Here is a 24,582-nt window from a genome sequence, read left to right on the forward strand (position 1 = left end):
TTGTCCAGCTGATCTCAGGGATTTAATCCACAGCTTGTGCAGCTGCATGGAAAGATTTTTGTTCTTCTTCCTTAGGCGCACCACCCCTGGGGCTCAGCTTTGGTTTTTACCCTACCTCTGCGTGTGTGCTGCCCTCAGGCTCTTTTCCTTGCCCAGGTGGGAGGGAGCAAAAGCAGAGGCTGCTTGGGGCACACTTACTCACTCATGCCGGGGCCTGAGTACTGCAGCCACAATTGGAGTGTCTGCAGTTTGCCTGAGGTAGTGGGTCTAGCAGGTAGTTGGTAGTTGGAACAGACTGTGGCTCTGGTGAATGGGAGTGGTGGCGGCCCTGCCCCTCATGCACCTCTCAACAATAGTGACTCCCTTTCTAGGAAGACTAAGCTTCCTCTACAGGCATTCCCGGCCACGTGCCACCTCATTCCCATCTCCTCTGCTGTATCCACACAGCCCACAGTGTTCCTCTCCCTGGATCCTTTCCCCCAGCCCCATGCTTTAGAATGCAGCCCCCAGCAGCATCGGCAGATTCTTGTCCCAGGCAGGGGTGCCCAGGGCTGATTCCCAAGGAGGCTTTGGGATGGGTGGTACTCAGGTCCCCAGAGCCCACATGGGCAGAGGAGACCCTGATCAGAGCGGGGGAGTGGGCTTGCTCAGGTGGGAGCTCCTCCCAGTGCCTGTGGAGGCTGAAGAAGCAGGTGGTTGGGAAAAGGGGTTATAATGGCTCTGCCCCTTGCGTGCCACTCAACACTGATGTCTTATTCTTATTTTATGGTATCTCAGGCTTTTTCTGAAGACTTTCCCAGTTGTGGGGCTTCTTACTCCTGTCCCTTCAGTCTGTATTTTCACAGCCAACAGTTGTCCCTTCCCTGGGTCCGTGCTCCAAAGCCTACTTTCCAGTGCCCAGCTCCTTTTCACAACTGGCAACTCAATTCGGGAAGGTGCAGAGCTGCAGTGTAGACCCTGCCTGCAGTTCTTAACTTTGTCTTGCCTTCCACAGACCGTGTACTGCATTCTCCTTTGATCCTCATTAAGGTCCTTTTCTGTCCCAGCTGATTTTCCTACTGTGAGTGAGTTTTTCTGAGTCTGGGGACCTCCACTCACCTTCAGCTTCCTGCTGGAGTTGCTGGTCCCTTTTCTGATTCTTTTTTTTTTTTTCATTCTTTCATTTTTTTAGGTGTCCAGAGTCTTCCACTAATGGTCAGCAGGTGCTCTGTGGGAATTGTTCCATCCATAGGTGAATTCCTTCTGTATCCATGAGGAATGATGAATTCCGTGTCTTCCTATTCCACCACCTTGACTCCTCTCCTTTCCTCTTTTTTAGTGTAAGCACTTAGTATTATGAATTTTCCTCTTGACATTGCTTTAGCAGTATACGACATATTTTGATATGTTGTATTTTCATTTACTTCTATCATCTAAAAAAATTTCCTTTGAAACTTCCTCTTTGACCAATGGATTATTTAGCAGTATGTTGTTTGGTTTCCATGTGTTTGAATATTTTCCTGTTATCTTTCTGTTATTGATTTCTAGTTAGATTGCATTGTGGTCAGAAAACATTCTGCATGATTTTGACTTTTAAAAAACGTTGATGTTTGTTTTGTGGCCCAGGATATGGTCTGTTTTGGTTTATGTTCCATGGTCAATTGAAGAGAATGTGTATTTTGTTGTTGGGTGAAGTGTTCTATAAATGCCTATTATAACCTTTTGGTTCATGGTGCTGGTGAGGTCTATATACTTGCTGGTTTTCTGTCTAGTTGTTCTATCAATTGTTGAGAGAGGAGTGTTGAAATCTTCAACTGTAATTGTGGTTTTATCTCTCCTTTCAGTTATGTCATTATTTGCTTTACATATTTTGATGATTTGTTGTTTGTTCATAAAAATTTAGGATTGTTATATCTTCTTGATGGATTGAGGCTTTTATTGTTATATGATATCTCTTTCTGTCTCTGGTTATATTCCTTGATCTGAAGTTTACCTTATCCAATTTTAATATAGCCACTCCTCCTTTCTTTTGATTAATGATTGCATGGTATATCTTTTTCATTCTTTTACTTTCAACTTATCTATGTCATTGAATTTGAAGTGAGTTTCCTGTAGATAGGATGTAGTTAGGTAAGGTTATTTTTGTTTGTTTTTTTAATCCACTCTGTCAATCTTTGCCTCTTGATTGATACAGGCAGATCATTTATATTTAAGGTAATATATGTTGGAGCTTAAGCGTGCCATTTTATTGTCTGTTTTCTATTTTTTCCTCTACTTTTTGTTCTTCTGTCTCTATTCTTTCTCTATTCTGTGGCTTAAACATTTTTTTAAGGATTCCATCCTGATTTACTTATGGTGTTTTGGAAAGAAATGTTCTCCAAATATATAGTTTCTGTAGTTGCCCTAATTATTACAATATACATATATAGCATATTACATTCTACTGTTATCAACCTTTTACCCCTTCTAGTGAAGTATGGAGACCTCATTTCTATTAGGTCCCTTTATTTTTTCCACTTTTAAATATCATTGTCTTGAGTATCAAATGGTGTTATAATTTTAGTTTCAAGCATCAAATATGACTTCTAAAACTCATGTGAAGAGTCAACCATTATATACTATTATTTCTCCCTTCCATTGTCCTTTCTTCCTGATGCTCCAAATTCCCTTACTCTAGCATTTACTTTCTGTTTAAAGAAATTCCTTTGGCCAGTCTTTAAGAGTCTGTCTGTTAGTGACAAATTCTTTAAAGTTTTCCTTCATCTGAGAAGGTCTTTCTTTCTCCTTCATTTACAAAGGACAGTTTCACTGTATATGGGATTCTGGGTTGACAGTTCTTTTCTTTCAGCACTTGCAAAATGTGCCACTTTCTCCTGGCCTCCATAGTTTCAGATGATAATTTAATTTGGTGTTCCCCTATAGGTAAGGTGTTTTTTACTGCTTTCAACACTTTTTTCATCATTAGTCTTCAAACATTTAATTGTGATGTGTCTTTCTTTGCATTTATCCAGTTTGGGTTTCACTCAGCTTCTTGAATGTGTAGGTTTGTATATTTTATCAAATTTGGGAAGCTTTTAGATATCATTTCTCTGAATACTGTTTCAGCCCTACCCTCTCTCCTTCTGAAACTCTGATGATACAAATGTTGGATCTTTTGTTACTGTTCCACAGGTCTCTGAGGCTCTGTTCATTCTTATTTATTTATTTTAGTCTATTTTCTCTGTTGTTCAGATTGTGTAAATTCTATTTACATAGAATTTCCTATAGAATTTACATAGAATTTACATAGAAAATCTCATACAGTCAATTAAACTGAGTTGATGGTTCTCTGATATGAGAATATAGACTTAATACGTATCTGATTCTAGGAGCGCAGTGTAAATATAATATCTAAGAAAAATGAAGACTTTGTGTATGAAGCATAACTTGTTTGGTAAACAGTAAGATTAAAAAACTATAAAAGAAAAAAACCTCTTTTTCTAGAGAGACTGACCATGGCCTATGACTAAAAGCTCAAAGTTCCAATTCAACATTAATTACATTTTATGAAATTTCCAATGTTAAGCAGAAATTGGGCTCATTAGCTAAAACGAGTCTACAAAGGGCAATATTGCTCTGGTGGGACTGTTAACTCTGAAGAATGGTGTTTTATTTAATAGACAAAATGGACTTCATACATATCCATTATCAGTGCCTTTAAAACCAAACAACTTTAAAATTTAGCAGCAGTTTCTGCAAGTACAAAAATACACATTTATTACATAACATATGGTAGTAAAATTTGTCAAGATATATTATACAAACTCAAAAGCATTTTAGATAAAGCATTGGTCTAATATATTATAGATTGACAGAGTATGATAAAATGACATGTAGTCTGTCTTCAAATCATACAATATAATACTTTACAGCAATATTAACTATTCACATTAAATGTTACAGGAGTATCTAAGGGAACACAGAGAGTAGGAATGGTTATTGAAGAACCTCAGCATCTATTTTCTTCCATGCTTCAAACTGAGTGGATGATTTCCTATCCATCAATATGAAAGCAAAAAGGATAGAACTATTATTTTGTTAAGTAGAGAAGAATTTCTTCTAGAAAGACACTCCAAGCCATAAGAGCTTCATTCACATCTTGTGGTTCTGCAGTAGTATGCCCTAAGGGTGAGGGGAATCCCTGTTGCCTTTATATATTATACCACAAAAGATGCCTATGGACACTTAGGAGTCTAAATATAGGAGTGGTTAGTTATAAGGTAAAATCTACTTCACATCTGTGACTGAGATGGCCAGTGTCATAAAGGAGCTCTTTGGAGAGAGTTCTAAAAGTTAATTATAATGCTTAGGACAAACAGGGCCATGTCCCCTAGAGGTAGGTAGCACCTAGAGCTAATACTGAAAGGACTTCTATCTTACAGAAAACATTATTTTTTTTTCTATAACTGCAAAATGCAACCTTTAGGACAACAGTGAAAGAACATTTTGACATGAAAGTTTCTGGGTGGCTGAGAAAAATAATTTGGAATTAAGCAAATCTGTGGGAGGAAGGTCCATCTGAAACTGAACTAAAGAAACCAAATGGGCTCTAAGCAACTTCTTATAAGTATTTAAAATGAAGGAAGATGCACATCCATTTCTGATTCTACCCCTTCACACTGGCTGGCAAGGCCAAATAATCCATGGAAATAATCCAGGAGAGGTACTGGTATAAACTTTAAGGCAAGAGAGGAGAAATGTCCATGGATATGAAATGAACCAATGGGGTATAAACCATGAATCATTTGGAACAAAGAATATGTAAAAACTTCTGGAGGTAAGAAAATCCAAAGCCGATGACTGAAAAGAGGCCTGACAGCCACTCTTATGGCTCCTCTATTCTGTGACTCTTTATAACCTGCCAACCTCAAAACTGTTCTCAACTGCCAAGTGACAATCAGAAAAGGGATGATTTACCAGTGATTTTTTCTGGCTGACTAATCTAAGAGGCAAGGAGCAGAAAAACATTTCAACAAAGAGGAGCCATGCTTTGATCACATGTTGGCAATAGCAATCGTGTAATAGAGAAAGGACTGCTGTGGCAGTTTTCTCCTCCACACTAAGACAGCAAACACAGTCAGAAGGTCACCTTGTAAGAGGAAAAATGCATTTCTGGAGAATGTTTCTAGCTCAGGCACCTTGCAAGGACATTGAAATGAGCAACCATCTCCTTCTTTCTCCTCACAGTTCTGTGTCCTGGAACCTCTGCAGAGCAATGAAACACTAATGGAAAAGCACAACCAACACAACCAAAGAAACAAAACAAACAAAAAAACTATTATATCATGGTACTCATGGCTTTTGAATCACTGTAGTTTTCTTCCTCTCTAGTTGCATCAATGGGCTAATACCTGAAATGATGTTGTGAGGGCATGTGACTGACTATAAGATGTCACAGAAATGGCCACTGGTTCAGATTTGGGGAAAAGTTTCAAATAATTTCCTTTATTATTGAACATGTTTTCCTTCTGTAGCTTTGATTAGTGGCATTTTTCTTGCCTACTTATTAAACACATTCCATGGAATGTGGATGGTTTCTCTGCACCCTTCCCTCTCTCTCTACAGTTTCTATTCTTCACTTTTGACTTCCTGGCTTTCTCAGGTTACTAATTTCATCATACATGGCATGTTTCCTCTACAGAAGATGCTTTCTCTAGCCCTCTGCTTGTAGCTCTTAAAACGCATGACAGGATCAAACCATGCTCTAATAAGGAAAAGCCTCCCAAACACTTAGGTGACAAAAGTTTTGTCTAAACTTTTTGCCAAATAGTCTCAATAAAGAGAATTCTTTTGTTGTCCTAAGTATTAGCAATGATTATCCTTATGCTACCCATCCCAGGTATTTTACACAAAGAGGTCATAATAATTATCTTTATATCATGATTAGCCCAGTTTCTGTTCTTGTAGACATCAGATTCTTATTGTGGTTAAATGTCTTTGGTCAAATGTCTGTCCTCAACGTCACAAACCACTGTAGGCCCTGAGTCTGGGCTGCACCCATGATCCACAGTCAAAGAGCTGGGTGAGGATCTTCCGTGAGGCAGAGTACCAGGAGAACACTGCCCACTAATCTCTCCTTCCTCGGGTGACTTCATACAAAGCCCGAGTCTGTCTTCCACTAGGCTGACTGGAGAGCTACAGTGTTTCTCTGAGTCCTGGCTGGGGTAAGAACTATACCAGCGGGCTGTTTGCACAGCTCCAAGTCCTTCAGCCACCCCTTGGGGCATGTCTTTCTGTCTCTCATGCAGTGCGTTGGCTTCTGGAACACAAGAAGCCTGTGGAGGAGGCTCTGTGTGTCCTTTTAGAGAACCTATTTTATTTTCCTCTGGTCTGGGTGCCCTTGCCTTCTTTTTGAGGGACCAGTTTTTCAAACTGGCTACTCCATTTCTCAACCATGTGCTGGGGTGAAGAGTTACAGAATGCATTTGTGAATGCCACTCTACACTGTCCTTTTTTGTATAAGCCAGGTGGCTGCTGGCCTGCCCTGATGAGGGACCAGGAATTCCAGAAATGAGGCTGGAACTGCTAAAGTCAGAAGAAAGCTCTTCCTGCTTTCTTTGAGCCTGAAAAGTGCAATCTATTGGAGAGGAAGTTTCAGTGGGTGTAAACACGGAGTGTTCAGAAATCTGAGAAAAAACACTGTCTTGGGAGCTCACTGATGAGCCAGATGGAGAAGTGCCTGGGGAGGACAAGCTGGAATAGCTAGTCCTTGAGCAAATGTTTAATCTTGGGGGTAAAACCTTCTCAGTGTTTTGGTTTGTGGCACTAGTCTTGCCCACCTCAATCCCCATGACCAAACTCTGATTAATAAGCTTTTGCCCCTCCATTTGCAAAGACTTGTGCCGCTTGAGATAATCTTCCTCTCCATGCAAGAGACTGGCTTCATAGCTGGCTTTATGTTGTTTCTTTGAATGAATCCCCCTGAGATAGGTCAGTTTGCAGTGTTGGTCATCAATGTTGGGCTCTGAGCATCGCCGGTGCCTCCTTGAACTCTTGAGGGCATCTGTTGTGTGTGGTGGGGAGTATCCAGATGTATCTGTATCAAAGGTCTGGTTCCTGGGATGATCACATGAGGACATGTGACTATAAGATGCCATGGAAATAGCTACTGGCTTGGATTTAGGAAAAAGTTTTACATGATTTCCTTCATTATCAGACAAGCTTTTCTTCTTAACATTTTTATTAGTGGCATTTTTCTTGATATCAGTGCCTATGACTAAACTCTTTTTAAAACATGTCTTACCCTCTTCCTGGAGGGGTTGATTCTGATTCAGATGGCTCTCATCTTTTTTTGAGAGAACTGCATCACAGCTGGACTTGCGTAGCTTTTTCTGATAAAACTCCCTGAGATAGGAAAGCTTTGAATCTAGATAGTCATAGCTGGGCTCTGAGCAGCGCCGGTGTCGCCTCAAGCTTTTTGGAGCATCTGCTGCAGTTGTGGACAGGTGGCTGGACGTGCTCATGCCAGAGGGGCCCCTGGCATGATCCTGCAGGGGTTCCTTTGTGTACACTGCAATGTTCACTGGCTTGGATTCAAGAGGCTGCTCCATTTGAATGTCTTCATCTTTAGAATGGTCTAAGTCAAAGTCGCTCAGGGTTAAAAGACCTTCTACCTCAGGCTGGTCGAGGTCATAGTCACTGAGGGTTAACACGGAGTCCATGCTTCTGCTACCCTGACCAAGTTTCTTTACCAAGTCACTACACGGGGCATCAACATCCTCATTCAGCTCATTCTCCAAGCTGTCATAGGAGGAGTCATTCAGTTGGAAGCAAGAGATATCTGTTGAAAAAGCGAATCATGATTATTGTTTTTACTTACCCAACTGTGATGATGTTTAGCTTAATTCTGTTTTCACGCAGATTGTTCAAATTCCTACTCTAAAGAAAGAAAGGATCTTTCACAGTCTTCCCAGTAGTAAGTGCAGAATTAGAAATAAACTGTTGGGGTATAATAGATTTACCTCAGTTCCTGAAGAAATGGGCTTTCCTTAAGTAAGATTTCCTCAAAGCAATGAGGAGATACCAAGAAACAGTTAAAAATATAAAGGAATTAATGCCAGATATACCCAGGTTCTGAATAAGACTCTTGTCTTTTAAATGGATTAGCTGCTGGATATACATAATTAACTCTAGTCTCAGAGATACCATTTACTAACCCTAACAACTCTATTTCACAAAGATTTTTTACTATCCTTTATTTAATCTTTAATACAACCATCGCAGTTAGATATTATGGTTTATCCATATTTATAAACGAAGATAATGATTTTCAGTGGCATAGAATAATTGGCCAAAGGTAACATAACTAATGATTGGTGGTACAGGAATTCATAATCTGGAACGTTGAATGTCTTTACCCCTAACACACCCTGGCTTGCCCCATGATGCTAGTTGTTTTTAAAGTGTTTTTGCAGTGCACTAGAATTCTGAGAAGTCTCAGGGACCTCTAGGAGGAAGGTGAGGAGCAAAAAAACCAGGGCTGCCTCTACTGCCTCTGGGCCTTCTACTCCAGTTTCAACCACAGCAACTGTGTTATTCATATTGGGGTTCCTTGTAAAGTTTTATTTAAAGAAAGGTTAAAAACATCACACCATATAATGCTGCCACTAACAACTTCTTGGAGTTTGGAACCTTGTCTTATACATTTCTTAACCACAGTGTTAACATACTCTGACCTATTAGCAGGCCTTCTAAGGAAGGAGCAGAAGTCCTAGGCCCACTAACCCAGGTGAGAGGCCCCTTCACCTGAGCTGCTGTGGGCTCCAGGATAACCACTGTCCCAGCTGATCTTCACAGATGTGTGTTTGTTTCCCACAAAAAACAATCCAATTATTCACAATACCTGAGGCATTCTCTCTAGTATCACATCTCACTGAAACCTCTCCCAAGAGGGAAGTGATTTCTTCTCCAAATATCCGACAGCAATTTTCAATCAGAAATTGTATAAGAAGAGAAACCTGTACAAAAAAGGGACAAAAATGAACTGCTACTTCTCATATAGCATGTCTATAAATCACATTTCATATATGAATCCTGATTCTAACAAAAGATGCAAAAGAATCCTGAGAAAAATTCATGTCTGCTTTAAAAGTATACAATACAGTTTCCTCTAACAAACTATAATACTTTCAAGAGTAGTTTGAGCATAGAAATTAACTTTAATCAGTGGACTAAAGTTATTATTTGTTATTATGTGTGGCCTTGGCTTAATGCTAACATTTTTATGCCAATAGTTCTGTCTTTAAAATTAGAGTAATTTTAAGTATTCTCTATAGGGCATTTGGGGTGAAGAAATAAATCTTCTCATTAAAATTCATGAAGCATCATTAGATGAACATTTATAAAATGCATTTCTTATGTAAAAGGCAGGTGTCATAAGCGTGGGAAGTAGGTAGGTATCCTCTGTGGATTTATTGTGAAGGAGAGAGACAGCTGGAGAGAAAACTTGCATTTTGCCTGACTAGTCTCTTCCCTTAGGCTCCCTAACTGGAGGTGCTTGGGGGAAGAGGTAAGGTTTTACTAGGGAGCTTTGTGCTCCTTACACAGAACTCCTTAGGCTCCTTACACAGAACCTTTACATAGTTTTCTTGCCCCAACAGCTGAGGCAAAGGAGCAGGTAGAATGTTGGGAACAAGGGGAACCGATACCCCCACCCCTGTACTAACCACCAGGCCCTACACCAGTGTGATTTCAAGTAACTACTGTATGAACTATGTCGATATTATCAACACCTCCATGTTTTAGATGAGGAAACTGTGGATCAATGTAACTAATTTTGCCCAAGATTGTACATCTGGCAAGTGGTAGGGCTGAGAATCCAACCCTGACCTGTCAAATTCCAAAGTCCTTATTTCTTTTTAAAATCATATCAACTGCTTTCTTATCACTCTATGGTTTAAGTCAGTCAGTCATAGTTGGTTTTCCTCCTGAAAGGGAAAAGGGAAGTAATCCAACTGCTATCACTTTTTTGCTCAAGAAATCACCTTTCTACAGTCTACCAGGATAGGATAAAACACTCAATGAACTCAAATTTATAAGGGTATGTACTGAAGTTATTTAAGAAAATATCTTTCAGAATTAATACCCTGAATGTTAGGTTCAAAATGGGGACTTGGTCCCTCACAGCATAAAAATGAAAAACTTCATTACCTTTTTTGTAAATTCGTTTTCTAGTTCTGGACTGGAGGAAGTAGGAGGCCAAAGAATGCTTGGAGCGATGCACACTGCTAAATTAAATGCAGTCATCTGATTGGATGAGGAATGTTGCTCAATGTTGTATAATACCCCAAAAAGATACCTTAGGAGAATAACATTGGCTCTTGGAAGCTGGTCTAATAGCCTAAAGACAGAAAAATGCACTCTTTAAGCAAACATTTCATAGAAAACTTGTATAGCCAGGCAGCCCTTGCTTTTCACAGTTGAGATGTACAGGAAAGTGTGTTAACATGGTACATGCAAAGTGAGGACTGCCTGTACATAGGAGAGAAAGTGAGCACTGGAGATTTATTTATTTATTTTGTACACTGCCTTCACAATCCAATGAAAATGTGAAAGAATGCAGAAAAATGGTTCATAAAAAAATGCTGCCTGAAATATTTACCTGAAACTGGTACAATGTGTCTTATGCAAATCCTGTAACATTCCAGAATATTCTCAACCAATACCCCAAAAAACTTTCTGATGAAATTAAATAGTTATACTTAATATGCTCCTTTACTTCCAAGTGGCAACACAAGGATTCTGTCTCTTGGTAAAAACCCAAACTTCAGCTACGAAGACTCCCGGGTCCATTCTGAGAGCTTATGCTCTGCTCCCACAGCTTCCGAGATCAGTTTTGTCCCACATCTCTTTATCTCACTGGTGTTACTTTCACACATAAGTCAAGCTTATGATAGTATTTTTCCTACTGTTCCTATTTTGTAATTGATAAGGAATTTTAAATGAACATTCACTAAAAATGATATTTACTACCATACAGAAAACATATGTTGATAGTCATGCTTGTTGCTTTTTTCCAGCAAGAATCTGTAACCTGGGGTTACACTGGGTAATCTGACTCCTGTTGCATAAACAGCAGAGAGGTGTTTTTTCGGCACTATGGACTGACAATGAGTACAGTTTTGTAGGGACAAATTATGAAAGATACTTAAATGGACCAAAAGATTACTGAATGTATTCAATGGAAAGTGAGGCACTGTCTACCATACTCTAGGGCAGTGGTCCCCAACCTTTTTGGCACCGGGGACCGGTTTCATGGACAACAATTTTTTCATGGACAGTGGGGTTGGGGGGATGGTCCAGGCGGTAATGTGAGCGATGGGGTGCTATGCGGAGAAGCAGAAGAAGCTTCGCTCGCTTACCCGCCGCGCACTTACCTCCTGCTGTGCGGCCTGGTTCCTCACAGGCCGCAGACTGGTACTGGTCCATGGCCCAGGGGTTGGGGACCCCTGCTCTAGGGTATCTGATTCTATGGGGGCCCTAAACCTTTGAGTTATTTTACAACTCTGAAAACTGTAGATTACTGACAGCAGTGCACTTAACACTTGTCCATAGACTGGAAAATTCTGTCTGGTGGAGAGATAAATGGTTTATTTGTACATACACCCCCGTGCCCCAGTAGTAAAAGTCAGTTTTGCATCTACTTGTAAATTCATTTCAGCATTTCTGAGTTAACTATGTAAGTTGTGGTATTGATAGTTTGAAATCTCCTTTGAACTGGCAGTAATATCTTACTAGTTCTCTCATTAATTAATGTTTTAAATAAAATCTTTCACATGTGTTAATTCTGTATTTGTATGAAAGCCATAAGTCTACCCTCTTTAAAAAAAAATCACCCATTTAACAGTTTGTAGAATATAAAGTTTTAGACAATGAGCAACAAAATACAAAATCTGATGTTCACTACCTCTGAATGGTTTCCACCAAACCTTAATGGATGCAGAGATAGAATTTTGTTACATGGCTTTGATTCTGGTGTCTACAACAGTTATACTATTTTCTTCTACTGATAAAAGGTGTCTATCAATAGCAGTGTGTAGATAATAATTTGTATTTGAAAGCTGCTCAAGAAAAACCTGTACTAAACAAGCATAGGCAAATAAATGATATTGGGATTCTTGGGTTTTCAGAGAGCTGGAAGTATTGCTTTTCTTATAATGCAGGAAATATTCAGGAATCAGGATGGTGAGTCCTGCCAGCAACTTACCTTTGCATGAGTACAGACAATGCATTCTTTGCATGAATACAGACAATACACTTTTCTCTCTGTAGTATTCCCACATACACTTCTCCATATATCTCTTTCACTGATTATACTACACTGTTATTCTTTGTTTCATCTATTCTATCTATTCGACTAGACTTAGTTCCTTGAGGGGAAGGAATTTTCTCTATGTGAATTCAGTTGCTAAGTGAAGTATATAAGGAATTGTCTGGTTAGTTAAATATTTACCAAAACTAAGATCATAAATTGTAGATTGGGTCTACTGTGTTAGCTATTGGTCTAATGGGTTTCAGCTCCTATCAGATTCAGATATACAGAAGGTGTACAATGGTAGAGTATTCCACGTTAATAAGGTTAGGGGAAAAAAACAATAACAATGACAGTAGCTAGCATAAATCTATTTTTAAACTGGTCCTCATGGATTTGACTTTGATAGTCATATTACATTAATAGACAAACTTATAAAATATAAGTTTTTTAAAAAGTATTTTTGAGAAATGACCAAATTAGAATAATTACCTTTGAACTGCATTTATTTTCTCTTCATCATTTCCTTGATCCATTACACAGACCCAATGATCATAGAGATCTGACGAAAAAGTACTTCCTGGAATATTTCGTAGAAAATCCTTATATAGAGGGAAAAATAAATATTTTAAATTGTTATTCTCATGCTAATTATATATGAGAGATATTACAAAGAAGACACGTTATTGGAAAGTACAGTTAAGGTGTCCCTTCTTTGGAATACAGAGCTCTGTGCTAGCCCTTCAATGATGTGCACACATAGAAATGCATGCTTTGATATTTTTCTAACAAAAACCAGAGGGAAATTGGATTCTGGACTATAGTGGTAAAGATAATGGACAACCCGTTTGGGATGAAACCTCCTGTGTGTGTACATTTTAGCAAATTAGTATAACACGGCAGGGTCTGGCAAACCATCCTAAATCCTTTTTATTTCACTAGTTAAAAGAAATGCATGAAGATATTTGTGAGATTCATAATGTGGTAATCAGTCATCCAATCATTCTATACATATTTATTCATATATTCCAGGCATTGTTTAAGGTGCTAGGGATAGAGTAGTAAATAAAACCAAGTCCCTGTTATTTTAGAACTTTATATTCCAGTGGCATTGGTGAATAATTCCATCCAGAGGTACTTAGAATTTCTCCTTATATTCCCCATAGAAGGGCTCTCATGTATCATGGGGAGAAAGCACTCCAGGCTATGACTGGGCTCTGGAAGCCTAGGACAGCACCCCATGCCTAATGCACATTAAATAATATGTCCCTGGGGGCTTCCCTTCCCTGGTGGCGCTGTGGTTGGGAGTCCGCCTGTCAATGCAGGAGACACGGGTTCGTGCCCGGGTCCGGGAGGATCCCATATGCCACGGGGCGGCTGGGTCCGTGAGCCATGGCCGCTGAGCCTGCGCGTCTGGAGCCTGTGCTCCGCAACAGGAGAGGCCACCACAGTGAGAGGCCCGTGTACCGCAAAAAAAAAAAAAAAGAAAAAAAAAAAAGAAAAATGTCCCTGGTACATTATCCTGTCTGGCCTTTGAGAGCCTTTTATTTTGAGGCCACTGGCAGGGCTAGGTGTGGTGAAACCAGACTATGACACAAGTAGAATATAATCAATGGAGTTTGTTGTTTGACATATGTTAATAAAAAGCTTAAAAATGAACTAATTTTGGTCCTCGTCCTATGTTCCTTTCTGATCTAGGCCAACTCTCTCTGCTGCTTTTGGCATGGTTCTAACAAGCCAAGCTTGCAAAGTCTGATCTCCACCTTAGTAAACTTCAGGCAGACAAAACTCAATTTCATATCTAAGCACTGTAACCATGGTTGACTATCCTCTTGCAAGTTCCTGCCTACAACATGGAGATAGGTGAAAGTCTGCAATTGAATAATTTTAATCCTTGCTGGAAAATCGAATCAGCAACTTCATCTATGTGCTTTAAAACAGCAATGCACAACTTGTTGCTTATATGTCATGTTTTTATTACTAAGATGGAAGCTGTGATACCTAAGTGTTGCAGTTAGCTAATTAGGTGAGCATGTCCCCCGCTAGCTTATTAGCTCCTTCAGGGCAGGATCAGACCCTCACCTTCTACATCATACACCTTAATGCCAAGCACAGTCCCAGACATAGTCGAGGTCATTACTGAAGTGTTGCTATTTGTCATATGGTCAAATATTAGTGAAGGACAAGGGAAGGTCAACTAACTATAACTGAGATTCTAAAATAATTTTTATAAACCTCTTTGTAGTTATGTTACCTATTATTATACATTTGTTTTAGAGTAGTTAACAAGTAGGAAGATGACTGATACAAAGTCTTTCTCTGTTCTATTATATTTTTCAGCAGAAATGTACCTGGATACTTGTGATTCAGATGTGTCATCACAAAAGTTACCTCTTTCTTTTGGGTAAAGCTACCGAATTTTCACAATTTCAGACTAATTTTAGTTGCTGCACCTACTTTAAAAGTCAGTCAGAAGAGCCAAAATCTGTTATTTCAAATTGGGGCAGTGACAATGCCTCTCTTTTTAAATCTAAGTGGAAAAAATACTTATGATCTGTTTTGAAGAAAAACATCATTAAATCTTAAAACTTACACTTGAAAGATAATAACTTGTAACATCTCAATGAACTCTCCACAGCTGGAATAACAAGTTGCGAAATAACAACCACCATCGGTCTGAGAAAGGATGTGAGAGCTGGTTCTGAATTACAATCACCAACTCTTAGCACTCAACGGAAAGCCTCCTCCCCTCCAAAACCAGAACCCAAGCCATCAGCAGAATGCCCATATTAATTTGAGACGAGATTCCTAGGATTAAAAATGAACTTTTCCTCAAAGGTCTGATGGATCAAAATTACAGTATCTCAAGCAATTTTCTTCCAATTATAGTTTGAAGGTTAAGCTTATATTTAAACAAAACCAGTATAAGCAAAACATTTAAAGGAAAACTTAAGTATCACTTCCAAATAGTCTTAAAAACAAGAAACAAAACAAAACAAAAGCTCAAAAACTTTCGGCAAAAAGTTTCCCTTTCCTGCAACCACTTGGAAGAAATGAGAGTAAAACACAGTTATATGATTATGAAACTTTAATTAGTTGGAACCCATCTAACCAGACTTTTCAATCATTTGGATTACTTTCTGTCTTTTGTTTATTCCTCTATAAGTACAATTTCTTCAATCTGAAATACAGTTTAACTCTTCTAGAACCATACTTCTTTGTAATAGCCTCTACAATTTAGTACAAAGTTTTAAGAAGCATAGTGCTGTGATGAATAGCATAGTAAGGAAAATTTTCTAAAACATAGGCTTTAACTTCTTAAATTAAGAGATGGGAGAAAGCCTAATTATATGAAAAAAAAATTCATCATGCATATATCTGCATGTATGTGGCTAAGCACACCATACATACTTTTATTATACTCCAGGATTGAAGGGTAATCACAAATCCTGTGTAAAATAAATTAGATGACTCTAGCTCCAATTCTCCAGTTCTTTTGAGTGATACTTTATTGTGAAAGTCCATGGCAGGGATTGTTTAAGAGCAGACATGGCTCTTTTACCAAGAGACATCTGATTGTTCATTAAGTCATGAAGTATGATTCTGTAAGCAACTGACCAGCAGTAGGGATATGGAAGAGTCTTCTTCACCATGTTTTCCTTAATTTGGTTTTTATGCTCCAGGCCCTGGGATGCAGGCTGGGGCACTGTCTCCACCCCTAGCTCTGGTGCATTCCAACCCTGCTGGGAGATGGGAGCCTGATGCTGGTCTGCAGAAGCTATTGCTGAGGCCAAAACCTCTGCTAAAAGCTGGTTTTGACTCTAGGTTTTCCAAAAATGTGAGGCATTTTCAAGAATGTGAGGAGGAAAACATTTTAGAAGTCTAACTCAACTGTGGATGTGAGTTAAGTAACCACAGGGGTGGGTTCTAGGGTTTTTTTTGCCATAAGTAAGCTTATCTGCCACAAGCATTTTTGCTGCAAAAACTTCTACCAAATAATGAATTGGCTGTAAGGCAATTCTACCATAAAAGGTAAAATAACAAAAAAATAAATGAGGAACATTAAAAAGGATATAATGAAACACGAGAATAACAAAATTAAAGACTTTATTGTGAAATGCAAAATATCTGAACGCATTTAAAATGTGTGTAGATTCATGGCAATACTGCGCAATTAACTGACATTATTTTGTGGGTTGTACTTAAGCACTTGTCTTCCAAGTCTTTCGTTCATAGTATTTTATACATTTTTTTTGCTTGTTGATTCGTCTCTTGTTCAGCATCACACTTTTTCTTTTTTTGCTAAAATTTGTCCTTCATTAAGAGAGGCACCAGGTTTCAAATACTACGTACTAGGATGCATATTTGTGCCTGAGTGCTTGTGAAAGCCTTCCACACCATTGTATGTTTTTGGCATACTGTCATTTGTCCATTGATAAATGTTCCTAAGTTCTAGGGGAAATGTGCGTTCATGCTATGCCTTCAAGGCCCTTGGCCTCCTTCACCTCCAATGTAGTGTGTTTCAAAATATGAAACCAACTCTTGGGACCAATCATCATCATCTGTCATGATTTTTATATTGTGTATGTCAAAACAAACTGTCAACCAGTTATTTTATTTTTTATGGTAAAGTTGACCTGTGGCCAATGAGTTATGTGGCAAAAATATTTGCAGCAAAGAAGCTTACTGTGAAATACCGGACACACATGGGATGAAGGGTGAGAATCTTTAAGAATGCCAAATGTGGTAAGGATTTCATAAAAGAAGGACTGGATGTTGGAGTCATTCCTACTCCAACTTTACTTTTAAAAGGCATTAGGGGGAGACTGTATAAATGAATGGAATTTTCAGTGGTCTCAGTGAGCAATTTTTTGTTTCAGTTGTTAGGCAAATATTTGTTTACTCTGGTAAATTCTGTTTCAAAGTTTAATAAAAGTTTACTTTTGAAAATTTCACCTTTATTAGGAAGATAGTGAGATTGTGAGAAAGTCATCAGGATGTTTACTTTGGTAAACATGCTGTGTGTTATGATTCTTTTAAATTTTTATTTAATTTTTTTGCATGGGATTGGCAGATGTGAAGATGAGGAGAGTGCTGTGGGATGAAAAAATTTTAAAAAGCCTATCTGACATACCATATCATTAGCAGTGGCTTTTAAATGCCCATGTGACATTGTGAAGTGTTATTTAACACTTTTTAAGATTCTAATTCTATTATGGTCCTTTGCAGATGGGGATAATGTTATAGTGAGAGAAACCAGTTGTCTTTCTCCAGAGCTATGCTGTGGGGCGGATGAAGGGAGAACTCTCCCTACCTTTAAGACAGATGCTATCACGAAAATAGATTCACAGTCTAGTTGTACTTCAGCTCCAGAATTCAGTTTCTCTTTCAGCTCTCTGCAGGATTTCACATTGGCCGACTGTCTGAAGATGCCTTTTGTGAGGGGTCCTTTTTGGTTAAGAAAGAAAAGCATATCCTATGGGGAACAAGGGAAAAAAAATCAAAATGGCGCCTCATGCATAACAAGCAAGGGAACATATATTTGCCCTCTCCAGCTGCCAGAGACTAGGGTATAACAGGGGGAAGCCCTGAAGGATTGGGGCTAGATGGCCTCCTAGAGATTTAAAGTCAATTTGTTTTCTGCTATCTTTAAATCTCTTTCTCCTATTTATTCTTGCTATATTCAACATCTAAAACACTTTACTTTAAACGCTTGCTTTAATGAGACTGTCTTTTTTCAGTGAACCAACAGTCACTTCAAGGTACCTGTTAACTTGTCTCTCTCCTCCCTAACTACTCTTTCCCCATTATTCTCTAATACGGACTCTTTTCCCCTAATATGGAAATGCTCTTGCCAAATTCACTCTCCACTTGCTTGTCTTTCTTTTCATATGACTTTACATTTTATTCTACTTCCTGTATTTACTTCCTTCTTTTAAAATCAGCCTCCAAAATCATCTCTTCCAGGAAGTTTTCTTCATTCCATTCCATTCCATTCTGTTCAACCTTTCATTTTGCTTTCTTTCTTTCTGTGTGTCCTCTGCTTGCCATGTAGGAAGAGAATAGGTGTTGGAGACGAGCAACCCATGGGATCTGGAACCTAGCTATGACACATATTTATTGTGTGACCTTTGGTAAACTCGAGGGTTTTTTTTCCTTTAATTTGTAAAGTAGGAATGATGGTGATGATGATGATGATGAAGATGGTAACTACCCTCTAAATCTGTTGTGACGGATAAGCAATAAAGTGGCTAGACTAGTACAATAGATGCACAATACAGGAAAAAAGTGCCAGGCATCTAGCATAGTGCTTGGAGGATAGTGGACACTCAATAAATGTTGCTTAACAGTGATCATTTACTATATTAACCAGAGACAATAATACTCAGTGGCTTTCATTTGATCTCTTCTACATACAAAAGATAATTAAATGCCAGCAGATGTATCTTTATGCTTAAACACCTGGAATACAAATATAAGATTTAGTATAGAAATATAAGATTTGGTCTCTGTTGCTAAAGTGATTAAATGAGACTTTCTGAACAATGTAGGGTTCAAGAAAGGCTGTGGGAGGAATGTGAGGGCTAATGTGGATTCTCTTTCTACAAAGCAGATTCTAATTTATCTGAGCAGGTTTATGTGGCTTTTCCCTGAAACCAGTAGACTAGATCATCTCTCCCCATTATGTCTGCCTTATGACTCTGCAATAGCTTAATCAGATTTTTATTCTTTGAAGTAATAATAAAGATTCTCAGCCAGAGCCATGGGTGTCTATAATTTTCCATCTGGGGATAGATTTACCTCCCTGACCTCTCCTTTCCTAAACCTACTTTCCTGTTAGTGTTACAGGCTAAAATGAGACTTACCAAGACAGCTTTGGGCAGATTGTCGTTCTCACAGATATTTGGCAGAGAAACCCCAAAGAGCTGTCCTGGCACAGGAGATGTTGGTGACATGGGCAAGTTATCCAGGTGAGTGCTAGAGCCCCGCCAGAAGGCCCAGTTTATGATGGATCTTCTCCTTTTAAATGTCTTCTGACCTGAATCTAAGCAAGAAGTGAGATTATTAGGGAAAATAATTTAATTCACTTAATCTTATTTCTACAGTTCTCATTTTACAGTTCGTTCATTACTATGGCGCAGTAGTTTATAAATTAAGGAAGAATTAAACATTTGGGTTATTCGCCTAACTATCTTGGAGACATCACTGTGCTATTTAGTCAAGTTCTGGCACTAAATTTTCATAGGTAAAAGAAGGGATCCCTTACTGAACTATAACAAATTAAAGCAAAAGGGTTTCATACCAACACATATCCCATTTTGAAGTGGAGACTAAGCATACAAAGAAAGTTGAAGATTAAATTAGATCACAATTAAATAGTGAGAAAAAGAAAGGAAGAAGGAGAAAAGGAGAGAGGAGAGGAGAAGGGGAAGGAGGAAGAGGAGGAGGTAAACAAAGAGGAAGGAGAAGAAGAATTAGGGGAAGAAGAGTTGTCTCTATTAAGTTGCTCTCTAGAAACAAGAATGCTTTATTATCTGATGTTCCACTCTACTACTGAGGATAGAGATATAGGAAACTAGTGTTCTATATTCCCCCGCCTTTTTTCTAACTGCAAAGACTTTCATGTATCTTTTCGGTTCCTGACTTTAAAAAGCATGTTTAAGGAAGCATGGATGGATACAAACATGAGTGAGACTTGCCCTTGCCATGGTAAAGTTTACAATCTAATGGGGGAACAAGGCTGGTGATGGGGGGGTGAGGGAAAAGCAAGTATATTAATAAATAAAATGTCATAAGGGGGGAACAAAGCATCAAAGGTATTCAGAAGAACAATAAAGCACATCTATCTACCGATTACGAGTGAGGGAGTGATCCTGGAGTCATGTGCATTTGATGTGAATTTTGAATGAACACGATTTCAATAGGTAGAGGATCTAGCACCACGACTTGCGTGAAGTTAACTACTCAATAAATCATTCTCAAACAGTAATTGAACTGAGGAGACATTTAGGTGGTAAAGATAGTATGAACAAAACAGGCAGAAGTAAGAAAGGTCAACAGTGAATCATGATTTTGTGAGATCATAATTCTAAGACATTTTTGATGTCAGCTGTATCTAATTTTAACATGAAAACTGATTGATTTGCACAGAATCTGATACTTAAAAAGACAGCTCATTAAGGTTCCTTTTGGACCTTTCTGCCGTGTGTGTCCTCTGGCCCTCAACACATACGCACAGGTAACAACTATAAACTCTGGACAAAATTAAAGAAAAATATAAAGGCCTACCTGAAGGCACTAAAGAGTAACCAAAAGAAGAGAGACAGTGGAGGTAAAAGTCTAATGCTTGGAAGAAGGGAATGGCATGGCACTGGGTAAGTTTCCTATTTTTACAGCTTTCAGCCAGAGGACGGGCCCCAGGGTGTAGGGGTGACTAAAATTGGGAGAGAAATCTGCACTCTTACTGGCTTGAAAAAACTAGAGAATAGAGATGGAGGTAACCAGAGCAGCTGGGAAGTGAGGGGGGGGGAGCGAATCCCAGAAAGGAGAAAACTGAATAGTGGGAGCCCCAAACATTGTGTATAAATCCTGCCCAAATCTCTGGCTGATGCCCGAAGCATGCACCTGTGTGGGGCAGATTCAAAACAACTTGCAGTTAAGGCTAACAGCGCTGAGATTTGAAAGGCCATAACTCCCAGGTGGCGACCACACAGGGTTAGACTCCATTTTCTCTAGGGACAGTGCATGGGATTAGTCAATACACTTCAGCTGTGTGGTCCTGACATGCAACCAAGATGCCAGAGATGACGTTCAGCTACTCAGCACTCCCTGACAATGGAACAATGAAGGAGATGATCTTTTCAGGGAGGACACGATCGGCAGTGTCAAATGCTCATTTCAAACAAGTGTTTTATACTGTTTATTTCCTTAGCGTAACCAACTTAAACCAAATACTAAAAAAGCCAAATCGTGGGAGGATAATCAAATAAGTAACATTTTACTGAAAAGCCTTCAGACCATCATCCACCCTTGGCTTCCTCAGGATACAATCAGTGCATCATTAATGTGCATACATCCAGGTGTAAAGGTCTTTGGTTCTGGAGTCAGGAGCCCACTTAGACTCCTGGCTCAAACACTAATTTGTGCACGTTACTTACCCTTTTTCTTCAATTTTAAAATGAGAACATTATCTACACCTCAAAGCCTTATTGAGAGGATTAAATAGGATAGTGTATGAAAAGTGCTACTTTGCTCAGGGCGTATAGGTCATAGCAATCTTGATTAAAACTGCTAAGACACCAATCTCCTCTCCACAAAGAGGACCTCCTCCCCACACCCTTTCTCCATCTGTGTAACAGCCTTCAGGAAGTATGCAGACAGGAAGGAATACCAGACTCTGCTTAACTAAAGCACTTCCTTTCTGCCCTGACACTCCCAATCTCCACCATTTTAAAAAACAGAAAAGGAAACTGAACCTTATTCTTAAACCCAGAAGGGGGTTCCTGTAGGCCAGCAATGTCAATCTGTGCAAATGTTTGTTTAATATGTATCTTTATATATGTTGAGTAGTTGTACTCAGTCTGGTTTCCTCACATTTAATCTGGTTTCACTATTTCAAAACCAGATTTATTTGATTTTTTTAGCTTTCACACACTTCTTAGGAAGAATGCTCTATCATAAAGTTATATACCCAGCTATCTGATGAATGTAGACAGAGGATAAAGTAGAAATTGAGTTCTGTACTTTATTATAAATGCTTTCAGCTGCAGCCATGCCTTTTATTATATACAACAGTCAATTTTAGAGTTCATGTTCCCTTTGGGACTGAGAGAAAAAAAATTTCATTAAAGTTTACTTTCTTGCAGAGGTTTTAATGCATAGCTCTTACTTTCTAAATGTCAAAGGCTGATGAAAAAACATGCAATTGTTATAAAAAAGATTAGGATGATGTAAATGCAGAGCAAATGAAATTCATGTACATCCAGCTTTCCTAAACAATTCTGGCAAGATTCAAGCTAGAGTTTCTTCATGCTTAAATTATGGAACTGAATATTAAAAATTGTAATTCTTAAAAGTTTGTGCTTATAGATTATTAAAGAGTAATAAATAACCACAACAAAAACCCCTTAATTAGAAATTTTAGCAAGATGGTGATGTAGGAAGATCTTGAACTCACCTCCTTCCATGGATACACTGTATCTACAGCTATATATGGAACAATTTCCTCTGAATAACCCCTCAAAACTGGCGGAGAGACCCTGTTACATTGGGCAAATGAGAAGGAAACTACATCCTGTTACATTGGGCAAATGAGAAGGAAACTACATCCAAGTGGGTAGAAAAGGCTGAGACACTATCTCACCATAAACCCCACCCCTCGTGCAATGGCCCATAGTCAGGAAGAAACTCAAAACCCAGAGCTTCCCCAGGAGTGAAGGGTTCATACCCCACACAGGTCACCCCAACTTTTAAGATCTGGCATCTGAGGGATGAGCTCCCAAAACATCTCACTTTGAAGACCAACATGTCTCATGCCATGAGACATGTGGGGCTTTGTGGAACTGAGGGAGGGTTCCTTTTTTTAAATTTTTAAAATTTATTTTATTTTTGGCTGCACTGGGTCTTTGTTGCTGTGTGCAGGCTTTTCTCTAGCTGTGGAGAGTGGGGGCTACTGCTGTGCACGGGCTTCTCACTGCAGTGGCTTCTCTTGTTGTGGAGCATGGGCTCTAGGTGCACGGGCTCAGTAGTTGTGGCGCGTGGGCTCTAGAGCACAGGCTCAGTAGTTGTGGTGCATGGGCTTAGTTGCTCCGTGGCATGTGGGATCTTCCTGGTCTAGGGCTTGAACCTGTGTCCCCTGCACTGGCAGGTGGATTCTTAACCACTGCGCCACCAGCGAAACCCTGAGGGAGGGTTCTTAAAGGGCTTACGCCCAGGCTCACCCACCCCAGAGCTCAGTCCACAAGCAGCCCTTTGAAAAGCACCCAGACTTCATGTGAAAGAGTTTCATTTACTAATTTTAAAGCATTGATCTAAGGGGCAGGGGTCTGCTGGGATACTCCCCAGGACAGAGGCTGGTGGACACTATCTTCCTACTCTCCTCTGTACTGCTAAAGCCTGCAGGCACCATCTTTTTCCCCCCCTTTCTGGTGGGTGTCATCTTTTACTTTTTCTTCTTTCTTTCCTTTTCCTCCCGTCCTCTTTTTCTTTCTCTTCTTTTCCTTTTTTCAGTGGATGCCACCTTTGTACTCCCCCTCTGCCCCGCTTCAGCTAGTGGGCACCATTTTTGTGCTTTCCCTCTGCTGTGCTCCAGAGTGTCTCTATCTCCTGGAGGGGAGGCTCTACACACGTCTGGTGCACTGGTTTTTACATTTGGTGACACAGTTTTTGCAGCTGTCACCCAGGGAATGCCCCTTGATCACCTGACCAGGGGGGCTTGCATTCCTGGGTCCCACAGGACTGTAACAATTATAGAGACAGTTCTTAGAAGACTACCATCCCTAGGATATTGCACAGACAGCAGACTGAAACACACCCCCAGTCTTTTTGTAAAAGTGGCCAATTTGCTCATTCAGGAACTTCAGCCCTGGGGGCAGGCTTCAGGTTTGGCACACACCTAGAGGTTATGGAGGTGCTCTCAAAGAAGGTACCCAGGGGACACCATCTTTTCACTCCCCTATGCATGACTACAGAACAGTGGTATCTCCCAGAAAGGAGTTTATACACCCACTTGGAGTCCCAATTTTTGTGACTGCTGCCAGGGGACACCTCCAGATGGCTTGGCTCTGGGGGCCAGCATGCTTATGCTTGCAGTCCTAGAGGACTGCATATATTTTCATTCTTGAAAAGCTGCTGCCTGAGGACCTGGTTTCCAATCAGCCTGAATAAAAGGTACTGACTGAGCTCTCTCCCCTTTGGGACACTGACTAATCTTGGTACATCCTCAACTACTGGGAGCTATTAAAAATAAAATAGGCTGCTTGGACAATTACAAAGGGTTGAGAGAAAACCAAGAGCTAGGGCAGGGTTGAATGAAAAGGTTCATCTCTTACACAAGGACAATGGTTCAAGACTGGAAGAGGTGGTTGTTTCATGTAATGCATAGAAACCAATATAGAATCAAGCAAAATGAAGAAATAGAGAAATATGTTCTAAATGAAAGAACAAGATAAAAGCTCAGGAAAAAAGTTAACCAAGTGGAGATAAGTAATTTACCTGATAAAAATTTCCAGCAATGGTCATAAAAATGCTCACTGAACTTGGGAGAAGAATGGATGAACACAGTGAGAACTTCAACAGAGACAGAAAATATAAGA

General features: G+C 39.4%; 1 protein-coding gene across 4 annotated transcripts in view; it reads right to left on the reverse strand.

Annotated features, from left to right (window-relative positions):
- Positions 1 to 3,606: 3,606 nt before the first annotated feature.
- ARHGAP20 (Rho GTPase activating protein 20) overlaps positions 3,607 to 24,582 on the reverse strand; it is a 150,875-nt gene continuing 129,899 nt past the window's right edge. For all 4 annotated transcript variants that reach the window (XM_067750973.1, XM_067750972.1, XM_067750974.1 and 1 more), the window contains 6 exons: positions 19,135 to 19,313; positions 17,583 to 17,744; positions 12,761 to 12,870; positions 10,168 to 10,357; positions 8,861 to 8,975; positions 3,607 to 7,798 (listed from right to left, as the gene is read on the reverse strand). In XM_067750973.1, the coding sequence (XP_067607074.1) occupies positions 5,946 to 7,798; positions 8,861 to 8,975; positions 10,168 to 10,357; positions 12,761 to 12,870; positions 17,583 to 17,744; positions 19,135 to 19,313 (2,609 nt within the window). In that variant the 3' untranslated portion in view covers positions 3,607 to 5,945. The remainder of the gene's footprint in view (positions 7,799 to 8,860; positions 8,976 to 10,167; positions 10,358 to 12,760; positions 12,871 to 17,582; positions 17,745 to 19,134; positions 19,314 to 24,582) is intronic.

The sequence above is a fragment of the Pseudorca crassidens genome, chromosome 9, assembly GCF_039906515.1.
Source record: "Pseudorca crassidens isolate mPseCra1 chromosome 9, mPseCra1.hap1, whole genome shotgun sequence".
Taxonomy (NCBI): Eukaryota; Metazoa; Chordata; class Mammalia; order Artiodactyla; family Delphinidae; genus Pseudorca; species Pseudorca crassidens.